This window comes from Mustelus asterias, chromosome 1, assembly GCF_964213995.1.
Source record: "Mustelus asterias chromosome 1, sMusAst1.hap1.1, whole genome shotgun sequence".
Classification (NCBI taxonomy): Eukaryota; Metazoa; Chordata; class Chondrichthyes; order Carcharhiniformes; family Triakidae; genus Mustelus; species Mustelus asterias.
In genome coordinates, this window is record NC_135801.1 from 34,676,187 (window position 1) to 34,701,906 (window position 25,720).

General features: G+C 41.3%; 1 protein-coding gene across 4 annotated transcripts in view; it reads left to right on the plus strand.

The window, feature by feature from the left end:
* Nucleotides 1–25,486, plus strand: part of ankrd50 (ankyrin repeat domain 50) — a 120,914-nt gene extending 95,428 nt beyond the window's left edge. For all 4 annotated transcript variants that reach the window (XM_078211188.1, XM_078211179.1, XM_078211196.1 and 1 more), the window contains 2 exons: nt 7,470–11,038; nt 23,389–25,486. In XM_078211188.1, coding sequence (XP_078067314.1) covers nt 7,470–11,035 — 3,566 coding nt within the window. In that variant the 3' untranslated portion in view covers nt 11,036–11,038; nt 23,389–25,486. The remainder of the gene's footprint in view (nt 1–7,469; nt 11,039–23,388) is intronic.
* The last annotated feature ends 234 nt before the right edge of the window (nt 25,487–25,720 follow it).

Below are 25,720 nucleotides of genomic sequence, written 5' to 3' on the forward strand. Positions count from 1 at the left end.
AAGGGTGCTGTAAAAAGCCCTTCATATACTCTACTGTTCGTGACTTGACTTGTTTGGACTCGAGATGAGTAGTTTGGTGACTTGGCTGGATTCAGGTCTTGCAATTTTCACTCAATTGCCCTCTGCTTTCAGAATCAAGGCGGTTTAAAGTTACAGGTGGGTGGATCTATCTGTCCTGGAGGTACAGCTGGGGAGTTGAGTTAATTCTTTAAAATCTCTGCACGTGGCGAGAGAGTCAAACAACAGCAGAGTCCAAAAGCTTGCAAGCTGGGTGGAGAAAGAGGAAGGATCACAGCTTCTTAGCTGTTTATACACCGTTCTGCTGAGAAACCATGCTGAGAAATCATGTGACAGCCCCCTCAAATCCACAAGTGATTCGAAGGTGATCATGTATTCTAAACCTAATTTGATTAGGTCAGGCCTGGGTCCTCCTTACCTAGGGGACCATTGTTCACGTAATTCGGTTTGGTGGTTTGTCTCTACCCAGTTGAATATCTGAACATTGTGCTAATAAAATAGGAAATGTGTTTCAATTGCATCTTGGATTTTTTGCAGATATGTCATCTTCTTCCTATCAATGGGGTTGGAATGTGAATGTAGAGTAATGCAAATTAGGCAGCCATTTTGGTTGCATGTTCAAATCACTTCAGTCTGTTTTTAAAAAAAGTTTTTTAAAAGTCCAGTTCACGTTTCCAGCTAGTGGATTAAAAATTATAATTTGGCAGAAAACCTATCCTCATGACAATATTCAAAACAAGGTTGATAGAAGTTTAGTTACTCAGGAAATAAGGGATGTGTGAGGATGGTGTGGGAAGGTGACATTGAGGGAGAAGATCTGCCATGATCTTATTGAATGGCATAGCAGTCTTGAAGGGTCAAATGGCTTGCTATCTTTATTACTTGTGTTCTTCTAAAGCTAGATTAGACATGGAGCCATATAAAGTGATTTTAGGGAAGATGGTCAAAGGTTTGGTCAAAGAGTAGATTCTAAAGAGTGTTTGAAGGAGAAAGGTGAGGTAAAGTGGCAGAGTGTTTTTGGAAAGGAATTCCAGAGCTTTGGGCCGAGATATCGGAAGACCTCACCACCAGTAGTGGAGCAGTTGAAATCGAAGATTTGAAGATGCCAAAATGCCACAAATAGATAAACAGATATCTCAGAATGCTTAGGGCTGGAGTAGATTACACAGGGAGGAATGAAGCCATGGAGAAACTTTAAAACAAAGATGAGAAACTTAAAATCAAGGCAGAACTTTTGACCAGGAGCCAATGCAGGTCAGTGAGCACAGGAATGATTGTTGAATGATACTGTAAGTCATGGGCAGCAGAATTTGGATGAACTTAGATGTACAGAATGTAGAATATTGGAGGCCAGCCAGGAATATATTGGAATAATCAAGTCCTGAGGTAACAAAGACATGACTGAAGTTTTCAGCAGCTGATGAGCTGAGGCAGGAGCAAAGTCGGGTTGCGGAGATAGAAATTACATTTTTAATGAAGATGTGGATATGTGGCTGGAAGCTCATTTGGGGATCAAATATGACATCAAGCTTACAAAGAGTCTGGTTAAGTCTCGGACTGTTATCAGTGAGAGAGAGATGGAGGCAGTCACTCAGAACACTGCACAGGAGACCGAAGTAAATGCTTTCAGCCCTTTCAGCATTTAATTGGAGGAAACCTCTGCTGATTCAGTACTGGATGTCAGATAAGCAGTTGTATAATTTAGCAACAACAGAGGAGTTGAGAGAAGTAAGGGTGAAGTAGGGCTTGATGCTGTCAGTGCACATGTGTAAAACAGTACTGTGCTTCCAGATGATGATGCATTGGGTAGCACGAAGATGAGAAATTGGAGGGGTCCAAGGATAATAGTACGGGGACAGGAAGAGAAGACATTGCAAGAGAGATTCTGGCTACAATTAGATAGGAATGGAACAAGTGCAGTCTGACCCTGCTGGACATGGTGGAGAGCTGTTGGAGGAAGCTGATATAGTCAACCATGTGAAAGCATGCAGACAGGTCAAGAAAGGCGAAGGTGGATATTTACCTTTGTCACAATCACATCGAATGTCATATGCGAATTTGATAAGTGCTTTTTCAGTGCTGTGGGGTAGATACCTGATTGGAGGGATTCAAGCATAGAGCATGCACAGTCACAGCAGTGTTTTCCATCTACAAGGTGCACTGCAACAACTCACCAAGGTTCCTTCAACAGCACCTTCCAAATGCAATCTCTACCACCTAGAAGGACAAGAGCAGCAGATGCATGGAAATACCATCACTGACAAAGTTACCCCACATGCCAAACACCATGCTGACTTGGAATTATATCGCCATTTTTTCACTGTCGCTCGGTCAAAATCACAGAACACCCTCCCTCACAGTATTGTTGGTTTAGCTGCAACACATAGCAGCATCTAATCACCACCTCCCCGAGGGCAATTAAGGATGGACAATAAATGCTGGCCTAGCGGTGGGCACCCAATCCCATGAACAAATACATTTTTAAAATTCCAGCAAAGATCAGTTTGGATTGGGGTGTGCAAAAATATGCTCAAGTACTTTGGAGAGAGATGTGAGGTTGGAGAAGATGTGGTAGTTTGCAACATCACTAGGGTCAAGAATTGATTTTTTTTATTGAGGAGATAAGGGTAGAAGATTTAAAGGAACAAGGGACAATGAATGTTAAGCACCCCTGCCCTCACCCACCCCTATTCCACTTCCAAGGTATTCGTGCATCCTCCATATTCACTCATGGACAGGATTCATGAGCCATACAATAACATTGGGTTGACTTTGAAATGCTCATGAAATCATGAAAATAAATAAACATCCATTAAAGCTCCCCACAAAAAAGGCTTCGGCATAAAGCAATCAAAAACCACTTCAAAGATGGACAATTATCTCAATTCATAAAAGTCAACCAAAAAGAGCTTCGCAGCTGTGTAAACAACCCTCACAAAGCTGAATACAGTCGTGAGGTTGAAGCTCAGCCAAGCATTCATAGTGAGATTCCACTGCACAACTGTTCAACAAAGCCCGTGGCACTCCCAAGCTAGATAGAGTTGTATGGAATTGGGCCATTTGGCCCAATTGGTCTGTATTCATTTATGCTTCCGTTCCCTTCTCCTTTTATGTATGCAATAAACCTCCCCTTAACTACGTCATTGTTATCTACTTCAGCTATTTTATGTGGCCCTAAGTTCCACATTCTCACTGTTTATGTAGACAAACAGTAAATCACGTTTTTTGCGCTTGATCACCCTGTGGTAGGTAAGTGCATATTTAATCTCTATTATGATTCCCCTGCTCTTGTGTTTGACTCGTGCATCTAGGTGGCTTATGGTTAAAACTGTTATATACTTAAAACTCTTGGAATTATACCTCGGCATAAGCCAGTACTTCTAACAAAAGAAAAAAATTGTTTTGATTTTGTGATCAATTATCTCATAAACCACACGTTTTTAGTATCTTTCGGAGGAGGGTGAAGTATGAGGTAGGAAGAATCTTCAAAGGTAGCAAAAGAAAAAAGGAATGCATCATGAGAAGTGCCTAATGAGCTGTTTCCATCCATCCTGACAGTATAAATGAGCCATTCAGACTTGAACCTTCCCATTGAAACCATCTGTCCAAAAAGACACAGTGACGCTAGTCCCAGGGGTAGTCATTATAGATAGGTTTCACTGTGTATTGATTATTAAATATGTTCCTGTTGAGGGTTGGAAGTTGCTGTTTGAGACCACTAGAGACTCAGTAGCCCTTCCTTCTGCTTACTCCTTTGAATGTGTTTGACTAGTTTAAAAGAAAGTGTTCCATTTCCACATATAGGCTTCATCCCTTGATTGATTAAAGTTTGATGCAAAATTTTTTCCAGGGAAATACAGAATCAGATCATTATTACTGTCACATCTAACTCAAATATGCACACTGTTGCCAAATTTGCAGGGTTTTTTAAATAATTCATTAGTACACACAATGTAAAAGAAAATCCTGTGCTTGCTATCTGAGCCAGTCAGCTCTCGTGCAAAAAACGTGCCCAGCATTGCTTTATTTGTATTACCGTTGCAGCACTGTCAATAGCTCTAATCCTTTGCAGTATTGTCCCGCTTTAGCCCATTACATGACAGTGTAGTGTGTTACACTAGACGGTTTATTGCTACTGATTATTTAAGAATGTAACATCCATGGGAAAGCACATTTACTGTGACAAACCCTTCAGGATATAATTGCTTTTGAGAGTTTTTCACAATACATCTCTCTTTTTGTTGTACAGCTGCTTTTGGTGTCTTGCTGTGCTCTTAGATGGTAATCAGTGACTTATTGGAGCAGTCTGTGTGTGCACTTAATTGTTGATTGGCACTGTAAATGGCTAAAGTAATGCACTGACCAGTGAACAATATGCTCTAAAGCTGACGTTTAAATGGTAAGGAAGTATTTTCTTTCAAAACACTTGGCCAGATATTTTTCTTTAAAAAGAAATTAAATATATCACAGAAGTTATGAAAATGTGATACATATCACATTTAAGCTTTTATGTCTTCTAAACCTAGAATGGTGAATCAAATAGTGATGTGAGGAGCCTTTTGCTGCTGGAGCATGATTTTAAAAGACTTGTGCCAGACGGTGAAATCCTTTACAATAATCGTACATAGAAGAACCTCCTACTCTTGAGTCAATGTCCATGCTGATTTGGACAAAACTTCAAATCCTATTTCGCGAGAAACATTTTAAGCTGTCATATTTTAGTTCTGATTTGCCATAAAGTCAAAACGACATTTTTTAAAAATCAGGGGAGCTTCCCAACCAAAAAATTTTAATAAAAGTTTTAAATAGAATCTTGTAATGATTTGCAGCAGCAGAAAAATCAAATTGGCTGTTATTAGTTCTAAAGTTGAAATGGTCTAGGGAGCCAAAGATTGGGGTAGCAACATTTTAAACTATTTCCTTTTGGAAAAGTGAAAATGCAGTACTTCAAAATTGTTCAAATATAGGCACATCTAATCTGAGATTTTAAAGATGGGAATATTTGTTTAATAAAGTCAGTGCACATGAGGATGAAGTTACTTTATATCTTAGAACCACTAGTGATTGCCGTATTGTAGAGCTCCATTGTAACGGAAGTGATCCATTAATGGAATATAGAAGGGGTATGCATTTTCATTCTCCTCATGCTCTCCTTTGTCGCCTTGCTGTGTATAGACCTACAAGCAACTGGCATCAAACACTACTTTGGCTCTGTGGCCTTTATTCATTTGTGAAGCTATATAGTAAATGTTGCAGGTTATGCAATCATTAATGAGTGGGAAGAGTGCTTCACAGAGAAGCCTAACATTGTCTTCACCCACACATTTACACATTTTCAGAGGGGCTTACCAGACCGGGAAAAGCATTTCGGATTATAGTTAATTTTCCCCACCCTAACTGTGGGCACTGAGGTTATGTATAATGTACCTGTCTGTCTTCGAGTTGATGGACTATCTGAACACAATCTGGGAATTGGACCTGGTATCATTTTTTTTCTTTTCTACATGGCTGAGTTGCTTCCCTGAGTTTTTGGGGAAGGGAAATAATTACTTGATGCTATACAGTATAGACACCTCACGGCTGATTAAATGACATTCTGTTCCCAATGGCATGCCTTGCCTGTTGGAATTGCCCACATTTCTGATGTATGTTAACAGCTCAGTCAGAAGGTTGCTCCTGTCGTGCTGCTTGGTAGCCCATAGTTTCTCAATTTGAGCAAAAGGAAGCGTGTTTTCTTGTCTTTACCATGGATGTCCAATCTCTCTATATCTCCATTCCCCACCAGATGGTCTGAGGTCTCTCCACTTCCTCAAGCAGAGGCTGGAACAATCCCCATCCACCATTACTCTCCATCTGGCTAAACTGGTCCTCTCACTGAACAATTTCTCTAACTTGTCTCACTTCAAACAAAAGATGTTGTCAAGGGTATCCGTATGGGTCTTAGCTTTGCCTGTCTCTTTATGGGGATATGTGGAATATTCCTTGTCCCAGTCATACCCCAGCTCCTCCCACAACTCTTATCGGTGCATCAACGACTTGTTTCAGTGCTTCTACATGCTCTCGTATGGACTTGGAAAACATCAATTTTGTTTCCAATTTCCACCCCTGTATCATCTTCACATAGTCTATCTCCAACACTTCCCTTTTCAATGACCTCTGCCTCCATTTCTGGAACTGGACTATCCACTAGAATGCATTACAAGCCCACGGCTACCTCGACTACAACTTTTCATATCCTGCAAGGACTCCATCCCGTTCTCTCAGTTCCTTTGCCTCCATTGCATCTGTTCCGATGATGCCACTTTCCAAAACGGTGCTGCTGACATATATTCCTCCTTCCTTAATCATGGTTTCCCACCCACTGCAATTGACAGGGCACTCAAAGTGCCTGACCCATCCACCGTGCCTCTGCTCTCACCGCTTCCCCTCCATCCCAGAACCAGGATAAGGACACCCTTGACTTTACTTTTCACCCCACCAGCCTCTGCATTCAAAGGATCATCCTCTGCCATTTCCCCCAACTCCAGTATGATGCCACCACCAAACACGCCTTCCCCTCACTTCCTGTCATCATTCCTCAAGTCCCTCCGGGATACCCTGGTCCACTACTTCATCACATTCAACACTTCACCCATGCTACTTAACCACCTCCCTGCTCATCATCCAAGGGCCTAAACACACTTTTCAGGTGAAGCAGTACTTCATGTGCAGTTCCTTCAATTGCATTCGCTGTTCCCAATGCCATTTATTCTACATTGGAGAAACTCGACACAGACTGACCACTTTGCAGAGCATCTTCGGTCCGTCCACAGGCTGGACCTAGATCTTCCTATTGCTTAACATTTCAACACATCATTCTGCTTTCATGTCCACATATTCGTCCTTGGCCTGCTGCAATGTTCCAGTGAAGCCCAATGCAAACTGGAGGAACAGCACCTCATCTTCCAATTAGGCATGTTACAGCCTTCTGGACTTAACATTGAGTTTAACAACTTCAGACTGTGAACTCTCCATGTTCACCCCATTTATTTTGATTTCTTCCACTGATTCATTTTCCATCCCCTATTATATTCTGCTTTTCCATTTTTTTAAATCATGTCAAAGTCTGCAGCGAGGTAAAGAAGAATGAAGAGAGGTACTGCAACATGGTCACAATCACAGGATGTTATTTGTGGTATTTATCAGGGCCATTTGGCAGGATAGGAAATGTGATGGGACCTGCTAAGAGATGGAGCTGTAAGAAAGATGTTCAAAAACTTTGGAGCTGGAAGAGAGATTGCAGATGGGGCAGTAATTTGCAAGGTCAAAGGGTTCAAGGGTTAGATAGTCAGGATTGTACTTAATTGTTGGGTATCAAGGTGTGCAAAAGGGAGTTTTATGAAAGGGGCAGCCAATAGCTCAACATATAACTACACATAGCATATTATTTAATCTTTTTTTCTTTCTTTCAGGCTTCCGAAAAATTAGTTTGGATGATCTGCGTAAAGCCTACATTGTAAAAGACGTACAGCAGTATATCCTGTATCGTTTGGACCAGGAAGAAGCATTGAGACAACATCTGACAAAAGAAACAGCTGAAATGTTAAACCAGCTCCATATTAAAAGCAGTGGCTGTTTTCTTTATCTTGAACGTGTCCTTGATGGAGTGGTGGAAAGTTTTATTATGCTGCGAGAGATTAGGGATATTCCAGGAACGCTGAATGGACTGTATCTCTGGCTTTGTCAGAGGCTTTTTGTGCGAAAACAGTTTGCAAAAGTGCAGCCTATTCTAAATGTAATTTTGGCTGCCTGTAGGCCATTAACTACTTTAGAATTGTATCATGCAGTCTGGACAAAAAACATGACCATGACAATTGAAGAATTTCAACGGAAATTAGATATATTATCAAAGGTTCTTGTAGATGGCTTGGGGAACACTAAAATTCTGTTTCATTACAGTTTCGCAGAGTGGCTGCTTGATGTGAAGCACTGCACGCAAAAATATTTATGTAATGCAGCAGAGGGCCATAGAATGCTTGCTATGAGTTACACATGTCATGCAAAAGAACTCTCCCCTTTGGAGGTACAGGAGTTTGCACTGCACCTGCTTAATTCTAACTTGCAGCTGGAGCCATATCACTTAGCTTTGTGGATGATCTGGAACAGCACACCTGTAAAAGGAGCTTTGTCAACAATAGTTCCTAAAGAACAGGAAATACTACAGCTTTTAATAAAAGCAGGGGCTCATGTGAACAGCGATGATGACCGTACATCATGTATTGTACGGCAGGCACTAGAGAGGGAGGACTCCATTCGAACTTTACTAGATAATGGTGCTTCTGTTAATCAGAGTGACTCGAATGGAAGAACACTGTTGGGTAGTGCAGCCTACAGTGGCAATTTGGATGTTGTTAACCTACTGATATCTAGGGAGGCTGATCTGGAAATTGAAGATAATCATGGGCAGACGGCACTTACACTTGCTGCAAGGCAAGGTCATACCAAGGTTATTAATTGCCTAATTGGACATGGTGCCAACATAAATCACACTGATCAAGATGGCTGGACAGCATTAAGGTCAGCAGCTTGGGGAGGGCATACGGAGGTAGTATCTGCACTTCTCTATGCTGGAGCCAAGGTGGATTGTGCAGATGCAGACAGTCGAACTGCTCTCAGGGCTGCAGCATGGGGAGGACACGAGGACATTGTTCTAAATTTGCTTCAGCATGGAGCAGAGGTTAACAAAGCAGATAATGAAGGAAGAACTGCACTTATTGCAGCAGCATACATGGGGCATAGAGAGATAGTAGAACACCTGGTAGATCATGGTGCAGAGATCAATCATGAAGATGTGGATGGAAGAACAGCTCTATCAGTAGCTGCGTTGTGTGTCCCTGCAAGTAAAGGTCATGCATCAGTAGTTAGCTTACTGATTGACCGAGGAGCAGAAGTTGATCACTGTGACAAAGATGGTATGACTCCACTGTTAGTAGCTGCCTATGAAGGTCATGTAGACGTTGTTGATTTGCTGCTTGAAGGAGGGGCAGATGTGGATCACACAGACAACAATGGTCGTACTCCTCTTCTGGCTGCCGCGTCCATGGGCCATGCATCTGTTGTAAATACCTTGTTGTTTTGGGGTGCAGCTGTAGATACTATTGATAGTGAAGGAAGAACAGTACTGAGCATAGCCTCAGCACAAGGGAATGTTGAGGTGGTGCGTACTCTGCTGGACAGAGGACTAGATGAGAATCACAGAGATGATGCTGGTTGGACTCCGTTGCATATGTCAGCATTTGAGGGTCACCGACTAGTTTGTGAAGCGCTTATTGAACAAGGTGCTAGAACTAATGAGGTGGACAATGATGGTCGAATCCCATTAATACTTGCAGGTCAGGAGGGCCATTATGACTGTGTGCAGGTTATGCTTGAAAACAAATCAAATGTGGACCAGAGAGGCTACGATGGTAGGAATGCATTACGTGTTGCATCATTAGAAGGTCATCGAGATATAGTAGAACTACTCTTGAGCCATGGGGCTGATGTGAATTACAAGGATGCTGACAGCCGGCCAACACTCTACATCTTGGCACTTGAAAATCAACTAGCAATGGCTGAGTATTTGCTAGAAAATGAAGCAAATGTGGAAAGCACAGATGCAGAGGGGAGAACCGCTCTTCATGTCTCCTGCTGGCAGGGACATTTGGAAATGGCCCAACTTCTGATAAATTATCATGCTGATGTCAATTCTGCTGATAATGAGAAGCGGTCAGCTTTGCAATCTTCTGCATGGCAGGGTCATGTGAAGGTTGTACAGTTGCTGATTGACCATGGAGCATTGGTGGATCACACATGCAACCAGGGTGCTACTGCTCTTTGTATTGCGGCCCAGGAAGGGCATGTGGATGTTGTTCAGACATTGCTGGAACATGGTGCTGATCCAAACCATGCAGACCAATTTGGACGCACTGCAATGAGAGTTGCAGCAAAAGGTGGCCATACACAGATTATAAAGTTATTGGAAAAGTATGGAGCATCGAGTTTAAATGGATGCAGCCCTTCTCCAGTTCACACAATGGAACAGACAGCCCCTCAGTCTGTCACTGTGAAAATGCACTCCTTGACAATTAAATCTAATAGCTCTGGCAGCACTGGTGGAGGAGATCTGCAGTCTGCCATGCGTGGTTTTTCTAATGGCCCTCAACATCCTTTCAGTTCACCCTCTGAATCTCCGGATTCAACAGTTGATCGACAAAAGTCTTCACTGTCCAATAATTCGCTGAAGAGTTCCAAAAACTCCTCTCTTCGCACAACATCATCCACCGCAACAGCCCAAACTGTACCCATGGACAGTTTCCATGGCATGTCCTTCACAGAGCAGATACAGCAGCATTCTTTGCCACGCAGTCGAAGCAGGCAGTCTATTGTATCTCCGTCATCCACTACACGTTCCATAGGACAACATGCTGGTTCTACAGCTAGTGACTGTGAATGGGGACAAATGAAACCCAATATGAGATCTAATAAAAGTAGCAAAACTGGACACATTGAGCCCAGTGAAGGTTCCACCAAAATTAGTTCATCTGGGAAGAGATCAGCTCAAAACAAGCAAAACAGCTCATCTCAGCCAAAGGTTTTGGAATATGAAATGACACAACTAGATAAACGAACAACCGTAAATAAAATGGTACAGAATAATGCAGTGTCATTAAAAGAAGTACCCCCTGAGTCACAATGCAAAATTTTGATTCCACACAGTCCACAGGAGACTTCAAGGGCTCAGCAACAGTTCTTAATTCAGCAACACAGTGAACAAAAGAAAAGAAATGGAATAATGACAAATCCAAATTATTTGCAAGGGAATCCAGTTTTCCTGGGCAGGGTTGCAGTTCCAAGAAGTGGACAGGAGAGAGGACATACTGAATGTTTGGAAGGTTATCCATTAGCAGAGACTGAACTGAGTCTGAAGCAAGCACTAAAATTACAAATTGAAGGGACAGACCCTAGCTTTAACTACAAGAAGGAGACACCATTATAGCAGGTACTGCAAAGTTCATTTATGTGTAACTTTAATAGATGTAAATATTTATATTGCGATATCATTTCAGTGTTAGATATTCAACTTTCTTTTAAGTGTGCTTTGATCTATTATATGAGACAATAGTGCACAGAGTCATAGAGGTTTACAACATGGAAACAGACCCTTCGGCCCAACTTGTCCATGTCCTTTTTGAAATTACTAAGCTAGTCCCAATTGCCTGTGTTTGGCCCATATCCCTCTACCCATCCCACCCATGTAACTGTCTAAATGCTTTTTAAAAGACAAAATTGTACGGGCGGCACGGTAGCACAGTGGTTAGCACTGCTGCTTCACAGCTCCAGGGACCTGGGTTCGATTCCCGGCTTGGGTCACTGTCTGTGTGGAGTTTGCACATTCTCCTCGTGTCTGCGTGGGTTTCCTCCCACAGTCCAAAGATGTGCAGGTTAGGTTGATTGGCCAAGCTAAAAAAATTGCCCTTAGTGTCCTGGGATGCGTAGGTTAGAGGAATTAGTGGGTAAATATGTAGGTATATGGGGGTAGGGCCTGGGTGGGATTGTGGTCGGTGCAGACTCGATGGGCCGAATGGCCTCTTTCTGCGCTGTAGGGTTTCTAAGATTTCTTCTAAGATTCTAAGTACTTGCCTCTACGACGACCTCTTGCAGCTTGTTCCAGACACTGACCATCCTCTGTGCAAAACAATTGCCCCTCTGGGCCCTTTTGTATCTCTCCCCTGTCAGCTTAAACCTATGCTCTCTAGTTTTAGCCTCCCCTACCTTTGGGAAAATATGTTGACTGACTAACTGATCTACGCCCCTCATTATTTTATAGGCCTCTATTAGATCACCCCTAAGCCTCCTACAGTCCAGGGAAAAAAGTTCCAATCTATCCAACCTTTCCTTATAACTCAAACCATTAAGTCCTGGTAGCATCCTAATAAATCTTTTCTGCACTCTTTCTAGTTTAATATCTTTTCTATAATAGGGTGACCAGAACTGTGCACAGTATTCCAAGTGTGACCTTACCAATGTCTTGTACAACTTCAATAAGACGTCCCAACTCCTGTATTCAATGTTCTGACCAATGACACCAAGCATGCCGAATGCTGCCTTCACCACTCTGTCCACCTGCGATTCCACTTTCAAGGAGCTATGAACCTGTACCCCTAGATCTTTGTTCCATAACTCTCCCCAACACCCTACCATTAACTGAGTAAGTCCTGCCCTGATCTACAAAAATGCATCACCTCGCATTTATCTAAATTAAACTCCATCTGCCATTCATCAGCCCACGGGCCCAATTGATCAAGATCCCGTTGCAATCCTAGATAACCTTCTTCAATGTCCACTACGTCACCAATCTTGGTGTCATCTGCAAACTTACTAACCATGTCTCCTAAATTCTCATCCAAATCATTAATATAAACGACAAATAACAGTGGACCCAGCACTGATCCCTGAGGCACCCCGCTGGTCACAGGCCTCCAGTTTGAAAATCAACCCTCTACAACCATTATCTTCTGTCATCAAAGCAATTTTGTATCCATTTGGCTACCTCACCCTGGATCTCGTGAGATTTAACCTCATGGAACAACCTATCATGCGGTACCTTGTCAAAGGCCTTGCTAAAGTCCATGTAGACAACATCAACTGCACTGCCCTCATCTACCTTCTTGGTTACCCCTTCAAAAAACTCGATCTAATTTGTGAGACATGATTTTCCATTCACAAAGCCATGCTGACTGTTCCTAATCAGTCCTTGCCTCTCTAAATACCTGTAGATCCTATCTCTCAGAATACCTTCAAACAGCTTACCCACTACAGGTGTTAGGCTCACCGGCCTGTAGTTCCCAGGCTTTTCCCTGCAGTCATCCTTAAACAAAGGCACAAAGTTTGCCACCCTCCAATCTTCAGGCACCTCACCTGTGGCTATTGATGTTTCAAATATCTCTGCTAGGGGATCCGCAATTTACTTCCTAGCCTCCCACAAGGTTCTGGGATACACTTCATCAGGTCCCAGAGATTTATCTATCTTGATGCGCTTTAAAACTTCCAGCACCTCATTTTCTGTAATATGTACATTCCTCAAGACATCACTATTCATTTCCTCAAGTTCCCTAACATCCATGCTTTTCTCGACAGTAAATACTAATGAGAAATATTCATTTAGGATCTCGCCCATCTCCTGTGGATCTGGACATAGATTACCTTGTTGATCCTCAAGAGGCCCTACTCTCTCCCTAATTACTCTTTTATCCTTTATGTATTTTCAGAATCTCTTTGGATTCTCCTTTGCCTTATCTACCAAAACAATCCTGTGTCCCCTTTTTGCCCTCCTGATTTCTCTCTCAACTCTACTCCTATACTCTCTATACTCTTCAAGTGATCCACTTGATCCCAGCTCCCTCTGCATGTCATGTGCCTCCTCCTCCTTCTTGACCAGGGCCTCAATATCCCGAGTCATCCAGGTTTCCCTACTTCTACCAACCTTGCCCTTCACTCTAAAAGGAATGTGCTTACCCTGAACCGTGGTTAACGGTCTTTTGTAAGCCTCCCACTTACCAACTGTCCTTTGCCTACCAACAGACCCCCCCCAAACAACTTTTGAAAGTTCATGTCTAATACCATCAAAATTGGCCTTGCCCTAATTTAGAATTTTAGCTTTTGGGCCAGACCTATCATTCTCCATAGCTATCTTAAAAATAATGGAATTATGGTCACTGGTCCCAAAGTGATCCCTCGCTAAACTTCTGTCACCTGCCCTTCCTTATTTCCCATGAGGAGGTCATATTTTGCCCCCTCTCTAGTCAGGCCATCCACGTACTGAATGAGAAATACACTCCAGTTTCTTTCCATCCAAGCCCCAAATATTATGTCTGTCCCAGTCAATGTTGGGAAAGTTAAAATCCCCTACTATTACCATCCTATTTTTCTTGGAGCTATCTGTAATCTCCTTACATATTTGCTCCTCAATTTCCCGCTGACTATTTGGGAGCCTATTGTACAATCCTACCAAAGTGATGTCCCCCTTCTTAATTCTCAGTTCTACCCACATAGACTCAGTGGGCGAACCCTCAGAAATATCCCCCCTCAGTGCTGCCGTAATGTTTTCCCTAGTCAAAAGTGCAACTCTCCTCTCTCTCCTTTTCTCCCCGCCCCCCACCCCCCAACCCCCCAACCGCCTCTCTCTCTCACCTCCTGTTCTATCTTTCCTATAGCATCTGTAACCTGGAACATTGAGCTGCCGGTCCTGTCCTTCCCTTAGCCATGTTTCAGTAATAGCTATAATATCCCAGTCCCATGTATCCATCCATGCTTTGATTTCATCTGCCTTGCCTGTCAGGCCTCTTGCATTGAAATAAATGCAGTTTAATCTGGATCTCCTTGCTCTCTGCCCTGCTTTTGCCTGATCTGTCTAGTACTGGGATTATTGACACTCCCTTTACTATTAAATGTGCTCTCTTTAACTTCTGCGCTGTCCTCAACCTTAAGTTCTGTGTCTCTACTGCTTTGGATAGCAGTAGTGGACAATATCTGGATTCAAATCACTTTGATATTGCCATAACTATCACTATTACAAGGCTATCTCAATCTGAAGCAAGACATATCACTGGAAAATATATAAAATAATTCCAACGTAAGATTTTTACCTTAACCACCTGACAGGTAATCCAATGGAGCAGATCATTGTACTTTATGTATGAAACCTGACTTATTTTCATTCTACAAAGGCAGGTAATCCACTCCAGCAGATTACCACCTAGATTGTGAAGACAAATTCTATCCCTTGAAAGCCCTACATTCTCAGCCAGGAGATCCAGACTTCAAATCTCAGCTTCCACTTGTATTCATAGTTGAGCATAGCTCAAAGAGCAAGTTTGTCTCATCTATGGGAGAGATGAGAAACTGGTGCTGGACCTTTGGCTGATGGATTAAGTTTGATTTGATTGAAGAAGTATGTAGATTCATACAATCATGAACTGGTTGCACAATTAAACATTTTAATGAAAAAGTATTTTTCATTAATTCTTGAGACTAGAAGATTTAAAGGAAATATCGAGTATTGGAGCCCAACTCTTAGGAGGTTGTGGGAGCTTGAGTCTATAGGTTCAACACAGATAGAGTTATTCATCAGCAAATAAATTCAGCACTGATAGATGTCCCATGTTGTTTACAACTGATGCATAATAATTTTCCCGTGTTAAAACTGCACTAAACCTGCCATAGTCAAACCACATAGAATGAACTAGTTGTTATAAATTTCAAAAGAGAACGATCCCATTTAGAATGTTTGGCTCTGTTAACAGCAAGAGAAGAAATAAAACTAGTTGTGCGATGGGAGGTTTTCAGTTTAATATGAAGGACAAAACATGATTTATTTTTGGATAAAGTGATTTATCATGGAGATTTTTATGTGACCCCTCACCACGTTCACCCAAAAGACAAGTGGACAAAGTACAATCTCTAACTGCCCAACAAGCTTCACCAAAGGCCCAACCTGTGTTTGTGGCTAAACCTCACTTGAAAGATATCAGAAAAGTTTGGAGTCAGGAACGTGAGGCTGATGATTCTTCCACAGAATTGAGCAAGGAGGATGGTCAGACAATGGCAAGGAAGAGGAAATGGGCAGGAAAATGTTTGTGGGGCTAGGAATAACCTTCATGTACCTGAATCCAGAAACATTCTTTAGAAAACTTTTCCTAGTGCATTGTCAAAAAAGCTTTGTGCTGATTTAGCTACTTTGCATTCTGTCTGTCGGGGCGTGACTTAATGCATGCTACATCTTGTAAATTTTCTCTAGATCCTATGTATGTCATGGAGTCCCCAGTGGTTTTTGGACAGAAGCACTGAATATCTATTCTCAACTCCTCCAGAGTTACAGCATTCCAAATGCGGACAGGATCATGGAGTTAGGCCCTGCACTGCAGTCTTGTTCCTAACAAAAAACTGGCCCCATAGATAGCAGCACGGCAATTTTTAAAATATCATTATCAAGGTGGTTAGCACTGCTGCCTCACAGCACCAGGAACCCAGGTTTGATTCTGGCCTTGGGTGACTGTGTGGAGTTTACATATTCTCTCCGTGTCTGCATAGGTTTCCTCCGGGTACTCCAGTTAACTTCCACACTCCAAAGATGTGCAGGTTAGGTTGATTGGCCATGCTGAATTGCCCCAAGATATATAGGTTAGGGGTATTAGTGGGGTAAATATGTGGGGTTACAGGGAAGGCTTGAGTAAGAGTCAATGCAGACTTGATAGGCTGAATGATGACCTTCTGCATTGTAGGGATTTTATGTTATAGAGTCATAAGTCATGGAGGTTTACAGCATGGAAATAGGCCCTTCGGCCCAACTTGTCCATGCCACCCTTTTTTTTAAAACCCCTAAGCTAGTCCCAATTGCCTGCATTTGGCCCACATCCCTCTATACCCTCCTTACCCATGGAACTGTTTAGACACTTTTTAAAATACAAAATTGTACCCGCCTCTACTACCTATGGCAGCTTGTTCCAGACACTCATCACCCTCTGTGGAAAAATTGCCGCTCTGGATCCTTTTGTATCTCTGCTCTCTCACCTTAAACCTATGCCCTCTAGTTTTAGACTCCCCTACCTTTGGGAAAAGATATTGACTATCTAGCTGATCTATGCTCCTCATTATTTTATAGACCTCTATAAGACCACCTTTCAGCCTCCTACGCTCCAGAGAAAAAAGTCCAGTCTATCCAGCCTCTCCTTATAACTCAAACCATCAAGTCCTGGTAGCATCCTAGTAAATCTCTTCTGCACTCTTTCTAGTTTACTTATATCCTTTCTATAATAGGGTGACCAGAACTGTACACTGTTTCTAAGTAAAAGTTTGTAGGATCTGAAATAGTTTGCCCTGAAGTTATGTTAGCCCAGAGTTTCTCTGTGGGGCAGAATCTGCACTTGCCCTTCACCTCGTTGAGAACTGCCTACAAACTTTTTACGGGATTGTCAGTGGAAACTTCCCCTAGTTTGCCACCACAGGACTCGCTACAGAATTTTTGATGGACATGAGAATTAGGGGCAGGAATATGCCATCTGGTCCCTTGAGCCTGCTCCACCATTCAATAAGATCATGGCTGATCTTTCATTCTTCTGAATTCCAAAGAGTATAGTCACAGTCTACTCGGTCTCTCCTCATAAAACAACCCTCTCAACTCTGGAATCAACCTAGTGAATCTCCTCTGCACTCCCTCCAGTGCCAGTATACCCTTTCTCAAGTAAGGAGATCAAAACTGTACACCGTACTCCAGGTGTGGCCTCACCAGACCTTATACAGCTCCAACATAACCTCCCTGTTTTTAAACTCCATCCCTCTAGCAGTGAAGGACAAAATCCCATTTGCCGCCTTAATTACCTGCTGTACCTGCAAACCAACTTTTTGCAATTCATGCACAAGGACACTCTGGTTCCTCTGCACAGCACCATGCTGCAATTTTTTCCCATTTAAATGATTGTCCATTTTGCTGTTATTCCTACCAAAATGGATGACCTCACATTTACCAACATTGTACTCCATCTGCCAGACCCTTGCCCACTCAAACTATCTATATCTCTTTGCGGACTTTGTGTCCTCTGCACACTTTGCTCTGCCACTCACCTTAGTGTTGTCTGCGAACTTTGACACACTATACTTGGTCCCCAACTCCAAATCATCTGTGTAAATCGTAAACAATTGTGGTCCCAACACTGATCTCTGAGGCACACCACTGGTCACCCAGAAAAACACCTATTTACCCCCACTCTTTGCTTTCTGTTAGTTACCAATCTTCTCTCCATGCTAATACATTACCCGTAACACTGTGCACCATTATCTTATGCAGCAGCCTTTTTTTGCGGCACCTTGTCGAATGCCTTCTGGAAATCCAGATAAACCACATCCACTGGTTCCCCATTGTCCACCACGCCTGTAATGTCCTTAAAGAATTCCAGTAAATTAATTAAACATGACCTGCCTTTCATGAACCCATCCTGCGTCTTCCCAATGGAACAATTTCTATCCAGTTGTCTCGCTATTTCTTCCTTGATGGATTCATACACTTTCCCCACTACAGAAGTTAAACTAACCGGCCTTTTGTCTACCTCCTTTTTTAAACCGTGTCGTCACATTTGCTGTTTTCCAATCCGCTGGAACCGCCCCAGAGTCCAGCGAATTTTGGTAAATTGTCACCAATGCATTTGCTATTTCCCCTGCCATCTCTTTTAGTACCCTGGGATGCATTCTATCAGGACCAGGAGACTTGTCTACCTTTAGCCCCATTAGCTTGCCCAACACTACTACTTTAGTGATAATGATAGTGATTGTGAGTAGGCCAAGCAACAGCAAGACTCTTCTATCAATCAAATTGAAGAATCTTTACTGGCTACACACAAAATCCAAACCATAAAGCACTTTATTTCAAATGTGAAGAAAATAAAGATTAATTGAGGGAGAAAGATGAAAAATATTTAAATTTCTTTTTAAATCTCCCAATGATCATTTTCTGTTTCCCTTGATGTCATTAGTCTCCAGAAATCTATCAATTTCTGTCTTGAACATGCTAAATGATTAAGCTTCCATACCTTCTGAGTGAAGAAATTCATATTCATCTTCATCTCCGTCTTAAATGGCCTGCTCCTTATTCTGAGATTAATTTCCCTGGTTTTCGACTCACTAGCCAGGGGAAACATCTGTCTGCATCTACTCTGTCATGGCCTGTGAGAATTTTGTAAGTCTCAAAGAGATCACCTCCTATTCTTCAAAACTCTGGAGAATACACGCCTAGTTTCCTCAATCTCTCCTCATAAGACAATCTTCTTGTCCCAGGGATTAGTCTGGTGAAACTATGCACTCGCTCTATGCTTAGATAATCAGTTAAAACTGTACACAGGACTCCAAATATAGTCTCATCAAGGCTTTATACAATTGCATCTTTATGTCTGTGCTCTGATCTCTTGTGATGAAGAACACCAAACCATTTGTCATCCTTATTGCACCCACAAGTGATTTATGAACAAAGACAGGTATGTCCCTTTGGACACCAACACTCCAATCATTAAACAAATAGTCTACCTATTTGTACCAAAATGAATAACTTCACGTTTATTTACATTATACTCCATCTGCCATGTTCTTGCCCATTCACTTAGTTGTCCAAGTCCACTTGAAACCTCCTTACATGCTTCTCACAACTTACATTCCCACCTAGTTTTGTCTCATCAGCAAATTTGGAAATATTACAATTAGCCCCACATCCTAATCATTTATCTAGATTGCAAACAGCTGTGACCCCAGTAATGATCTATGCAGTACCTCACCAGATATAGCCTGCCATCCTGAGAATATCCAGGTTATTTCAACTCTTTTTTTTTTGTCTGTTATTTAAATGGTCATTGAAATCATAGAAACCTTACAGTGCAGAAAGAGGCCATTTGGCCCATCGAGGCTGCACCGACCACAATCCCACCCAGGCCCTACCCCCATATCCCTACACATTTACCCGCCAATCCCTCTAACCTATGCATCTCAGGACACTAAGGGGCAATTTTAGCATGGCCAATCAACCTAACCCGCACGTCTTTGGACTGTGGGAGGAAACCGGAGCACCCGGAGGAAACCCACGCAGACACGAGGAGAATGTGCAAACTCCACACAGACAGTGACCCAAGCCGGGAATCGAACCCTGGTCCCTGGAGCTGTGAAGCAGCAGTGCTAACCACTGTGCTACCGTGCCGCCCAAATTGGATAAACATATGGATGATATTGGAATAGTGTAGGTTAGATGGGCTTTAGATTGGTTTCACAGGTCGGCGCAACATAGAGGGCCGAAGGGCCTGTACTGCACTGTAATGTTCTATGTTCCATAACCAGTTCTCAATCCATACTAGCATATTAGCCCCAATCCCATATGGTCTAATTTTGTTCACTAAACTCCTGTGTGGGACCTTATCAAAAGCCTTCTGAAACTGCAAACACATCACATCCACTGATTCTCCTTTATCTATGCTACAAGTAACATCCTCAAAGAAACTTCCAGCACGCCTCTCAAATATGATTTCCTTTTCATAAATCCATGTTGACTTTACCCAATTTTACCATTATTTTCTAAGTGTCTAGTTATCATATTCTTCACAATAGATTCTAATATTTTCCCTACTAGTGACATCAAACGAACAAGTCTGTAGTTCTCCATTTTCCTCCTTCCCTCATTTCTTAAATAGTGGGGTAACATTTTGCTACTTTGCAGTCTGCAGGAACAGTTCCAAAATCAGTAGAATTTGAATGATGACCACTAATGCATCCACTATAGCCACCTCCTTCAACATTCTGGAATGTAGTTCATCTGGTCCAAGTAATTTAACAACCTTCAATCCAGTTAACTTTTCAAGTACTATCTCTTTCTTTATTTCAGTTTCTCAGCTTCACAGACTCCTTGTTTGCCTAGTATTTCTGGGAGATTTTCTGTATCTTTTTCTGTGCCGACAGACACAAAAGGCACAATCTTACTGGCTATTCATGCCCCACTGCCACTGCAAGCGAGGATGTAGAATTTGGCACTCAACCAAATCTTCATTCATTGCAGCAGGACAAGAAAATCCCGCCAGCGTGAATGGCCAGAAGGTTCCGCCCAAGGTAATTGTTTAGTTCCTCCACCATTTCTGTGTTCTCCACTATAAATTCTCCTGCCTCCACCTGTAATGGGCCCACAATTGTCAGGTATTTTTTCCATTTCACATACTAAAGCAACTTTTACAGTCTGCATTTAAGTTTCTCACTTGCATTCATATTTTCTTACCTCTCTCTTTATCAGTTTCTTGGCCTTCCTTTGCTGTGTTCTCAATAGTTCCCAATCCATAGGCTGACCACTTTTTCTGGCATTCTTATAAGCCACTTCCTTTGACCTAATGCAATCTTTAACTTATTTTGTTAGCCACAGTTGATTTTTCTTTCGCTTTGGGTATTTACACCTTAGACTGTTGTATTTCTTTAAGTACAAGCCATTGCCTATCTACTGTCAAATCTTTGTACTTTCCCAATCCTCCATAGCCAACTTGTACCTTTAAAGTTCTCCTTGTTCAGATTTAGGACCTAGTTTCGGAATGAGCTACATCACGTTCATACTTCATGTGAAATTTTATGTTATGGTCACTTTACCCAATACTCTTTTGCAGCAAGGCAATTAGTTAGCCTTTATTCATTACATACTTAATCACACTGTTAAAAACTCAGCCTACTCTTGAATGCACCAGCCCTAAATGTTTGAGCCATTTTAGTTCAGAAGTAACAGACAAGTACAGCAAGTTCACACCATTTCAATGCCGATTCTGCCAGAGTAGACTGCAATAGCTCACCCTGTGGAGAAACGGGGCGGAATTCTCCGGCCCTTACACCAGTGGGGTTCTCCGTTCCCAATAGCAGTGGTTCCCCACCTGGGGTTTCATGGAAGCATGGGGTGACATCAATGGAAATTCCATTGACAGTGGCTGGACCAGAGAATCCCGCTGCTAGCAAACAGCACGTCGCCTTCCACCACCAGAACCACATAGTTGGGAGGCCGGAGAATCGCACCCAGGGTATCTCTGACAGCAACATCTGGATTTCTGCATTGAAGTGTGTGTGTGTTCCAGTAGTTGCTGTCAGATTTCCTTGATTATAAGCGTGAGCACTAATACCCTCACCATTAATCTCATTGCAATTGTTCATCCATTATTGTGTAAAAATCGTATAACATAATATATTTGAATAAAATATTTTCTGAAAGACATGTGTATCCAGCATTAACAATAAACAGGTAGAGTAAGATTGCAGTTTTAGTGCTTTGCTTTATATTGGGAATCACTGACATAATCGCTGTTTTCAATTAGTGCTGAAGGAAAATAAGGTGGGCTTATTTTGTGCAAGTATTTAGTTTAAATTCTTGCAAGTGTAATAATGCACTGCAGAAAATTGATGTATTGTCATAAATTTTAAATAGCTAACTGTGTAATGATTGGCAAATATCTGTTGAACATAGCTCTTAGTTCAATGCATGGCACTAATGACAAAACAAAGCTGGGTCAATATTCTCAAATTCTCTTATCACTGTGAAGCATCATATCCAAAGGTTCATTGTGTGTCTGCACCACCTTCTCAGGCAATTAGGAAAGGGCAATGAATACAGCTCTGCCAATATTATGCACAGCTTGAGACTTTTTTTAAAAGTATATAAACCTATCTTACTGAAAGAGTTCATTAAGGAAAACAATTACAATCATAGAATCCCTACAGTGCAGAAGGAGGTCATTCAGCCCATCGAGTCTGCACTGACAACAATCCCACCCAGGTATTATCCCCGTAACCCCATGTATTTACCCTGCTAATCTCCCTGACACTCGGACAATTTAGAATATTGTATTCTAACTGATTAAATTCAAGAGAGATTTTAAGGAACAATGCTATTAAAAGTCCTGCTTTCTTAAATCTTAAGATTCCATTGACAAGGTGGTCCCTGATTTATTTTTGTTGAAAATATATTTGGCTAGAAATAGGGGTCAATTCATGGTTTAAAATCTACTTTGTTAGTGAGTTCCATCTTTTGAATTTGATTTAGTGTAATTGTATTTGACCCATCAGCTCTCATTGGAGAAAATGAAACACTGGCGTTGATGTAAAAAAAACAATTGGATTTGCTTAAGTGGTTAGCTGAATGAACACTGCCTCCACAGACTAGTTTATTGCAAATCTGTCATATGATTAGTATAACATCAATGTGTTGTGTTAATAAAAGTTAAGACTGATGATTGAATTAATTTGCTGCCACTTTAGAACTGGGGCATACAGATCAAGTAGATCCCAAGTATGAAATCCAAGTCTATGAATTAGTTCATTTTAATCACTGTAGCAAGAGGTGCTATTTAAGTGACCTTGGGTTGGGGATTGCAAAAAGCCAGGATTTCATTTCTTGATACGGAAATTAATTATTGCTGTTTCATTTAACAGCAAAAACTACATGGTAACTTGTAAAAATTCAAGAAAAGTTCCGGTGGCTTGGTGGCACAGTGGTTAGCACTGCTTGCTGCCTCAGTGCCAGGGACCTGGGTTCAATTCCGGCCTCAGATGACTGTCTGTGTGGAGTTTGCACATTCTCCCCGTGTCTGCGTGGATTTCCTCCCACAGTCCAAAGATGTGCAGGTTAGGTTGATTGGCCATGCTAAATTGACCCTAGGGTAAACGTGGGTTTACGGGAATAGGGTCTGGGTGGGATTGTGGTCGGTGCAGACTCGATGAGCCGAATGGCCTCCTTCTGTACTGTAGGGATTCTATGAATTCTATGAATGTATTTAAAACTAAGCATCATCTATTTTTTTCCAGAAAAAAATCTAATGGATTTCAATGAACTGCAACATTTAATTCCCATCATACTTTGCTGCCAGAACTCCAAAGGCACTGAACCAACTGCAGCCTCAGTGGAACATCAGCTTTATTTTGAGGAAGTCACCCGATATCCATCTTGAAAGCACATTCATTTTGTGAAAACAGCAGTGGCGAAGTCTTACTACTGCATAAATGCTTCATTCAAAACAACCCTGTGCTATACCTATGTTTAAGTCTGTCTTTTAAGTATAACCATCTATATGCTTTATATATTTGTGTACTTTGTAGTTTCATAACAACAAAACAATTATTGTTATTTTATGATGTATTGAGGGGAATTCAACATGCAGAATGCAAATTTAGAATTTGGTTGAGATACACAGAAGATTGTGATTCTGAGCAAGCAAGGCAATGTTGATGTCCTAGGACTAAAGATGTGATCTGAAGATTGTAGCAAAATATATTCGCCTATTGCTATGGGCTCAGATCTGCATTTGTAGAATAAGTATGCATGGAGCTTTTTTCCCTGGCCTATTAAATTGTTTTGGTGAGATGGCATTACAGAGTCATCCACATCAAATTGAAAATGAGTTTGGAATTGTTGGTCTAATACTTATTTTGTTTTCTGTTATATCACGTTGTATTCATAAATTCATACAAAAAAGGGGGTGACTTCAAATTGAGTATGATTTTTGAAGGGAGATTTTTTTCCCATGTTAATGAAAGTTGGATGTACAAATTATAATGGAGTACAAGAACATATATTGAATTCTGTGTATGTTGTTTTCTTTCCTCTTGGGGAAGAAAGGGATAAAATGCCCCAGCTACGTAACATGTTACAGATAAGCTGATTGCTTGCTGTATGTTTGTGACTTTGTTTAAAAAATGGTGTCACGTGTAAGGTGTTGAAGGTATAGATGGCAGGACAACTGTGGTGTAGTGCATGTTCATATTAGACAAGGAGCTGATTCCAAGGCCAGATCAATTTATGTTCTGTATATGAGTATTAAGCGTAGCCTTTTGTGGGAAAAGTTAGAGAAGCTTGTATTCCAATACAGTATTTTTGTCCCTGTGGGACTATTGTCTGATCGACAGACTGCAGTTTCAGATTTTGGAAATGTTGACTTTGCCTTGACAGGCTTGATCATGTATTATTGCATCCCAGAATTCAAACAGAGCCCCAGGTACTGTGCAGCAGTAATAATAGTAATAAACACGCAGAGCTTCATTGTGGGCAGTGTTTGTGTTTTATTACTCAAGAGGAGTGTACTTAAAATTTCAAATAATCCCTGCGGCCTTTCTTGTTAATTAGGTTTTACAAATGCCTTCCTTATTATTGTACTGGTTAGACAATAGTCAGCTTGATTCATAAGGTGCTAAGATTTTCAGAGTGTCTCTATTTGGAGTTTTGAGTTAATATTTTGATTTTAAACTCATTAGAAATATCATTTGTTTAATGCCCCTGTAATGTAAATACTGTAAAGAGAAAATTCCCAGAACTACATCATGAGTGAGTATTATCTGAGTCTATATTTCAACTCCCCAGGCATTGTGGGTTGGGGATTATTTGGGGGTGGGGGGTGTGGGGGGAGGATTGAATCATTTGAAGCAAGGATGCCTGTGGAGTCAAAAAAATGACATTTTCTTGACTTGGGCCTATTCCCTGGAATTAGACCCTAAATCTCTGGGTTAGCTCTATACTTGCCTATTTGATTCTACTAAACTGAAAGTGTCAAAAGTAATTCATTCATTCAGTTGAAAGAAAAGCAATTGATGAGGATTACAGGTGGCTTTGTTCCCTCCAAACATACTCTCCTAGGTTTAATTCCAGGCAGTATTTCAATTCTGTGTGTTTCTATTTTTTTAAATCAGTTTTGTTTTGCTATGCAAATCTATTTTGTTTATTCAAATAGTCACCTAACTGCATTTCAGTTAGTTAGATTTACACTTAAATCATTTGTTTTTGTATTTGGTTGTAAATAGCTTTACTGTACATTAAATTTTGCATTGTAAGATTTTATTTTATTTCTTGTATTATATTGAGCAAAAAGTCCTTATGTATAGTAAAGTGCTTAATAAATATATTTGCTTTTCAGCAGATGGACTTTAATTTAACAACAACATTATTGTGGCCTAAACAGTTGGATAAATTTGCTTGAGAATTAAGTGAAAAATGTTAGGCAACAAACCATAATCGTTAACTGTCTAATTGGAGAGCCTTACCATTTTAAAAATCACCTGTTAAATGAATTGTGATTTTCTAACCACCTGATGCCAGCAATGTGAGGGAGCTTGAGTTAACATGAATTCAGAATTTTCTGTGTTAATT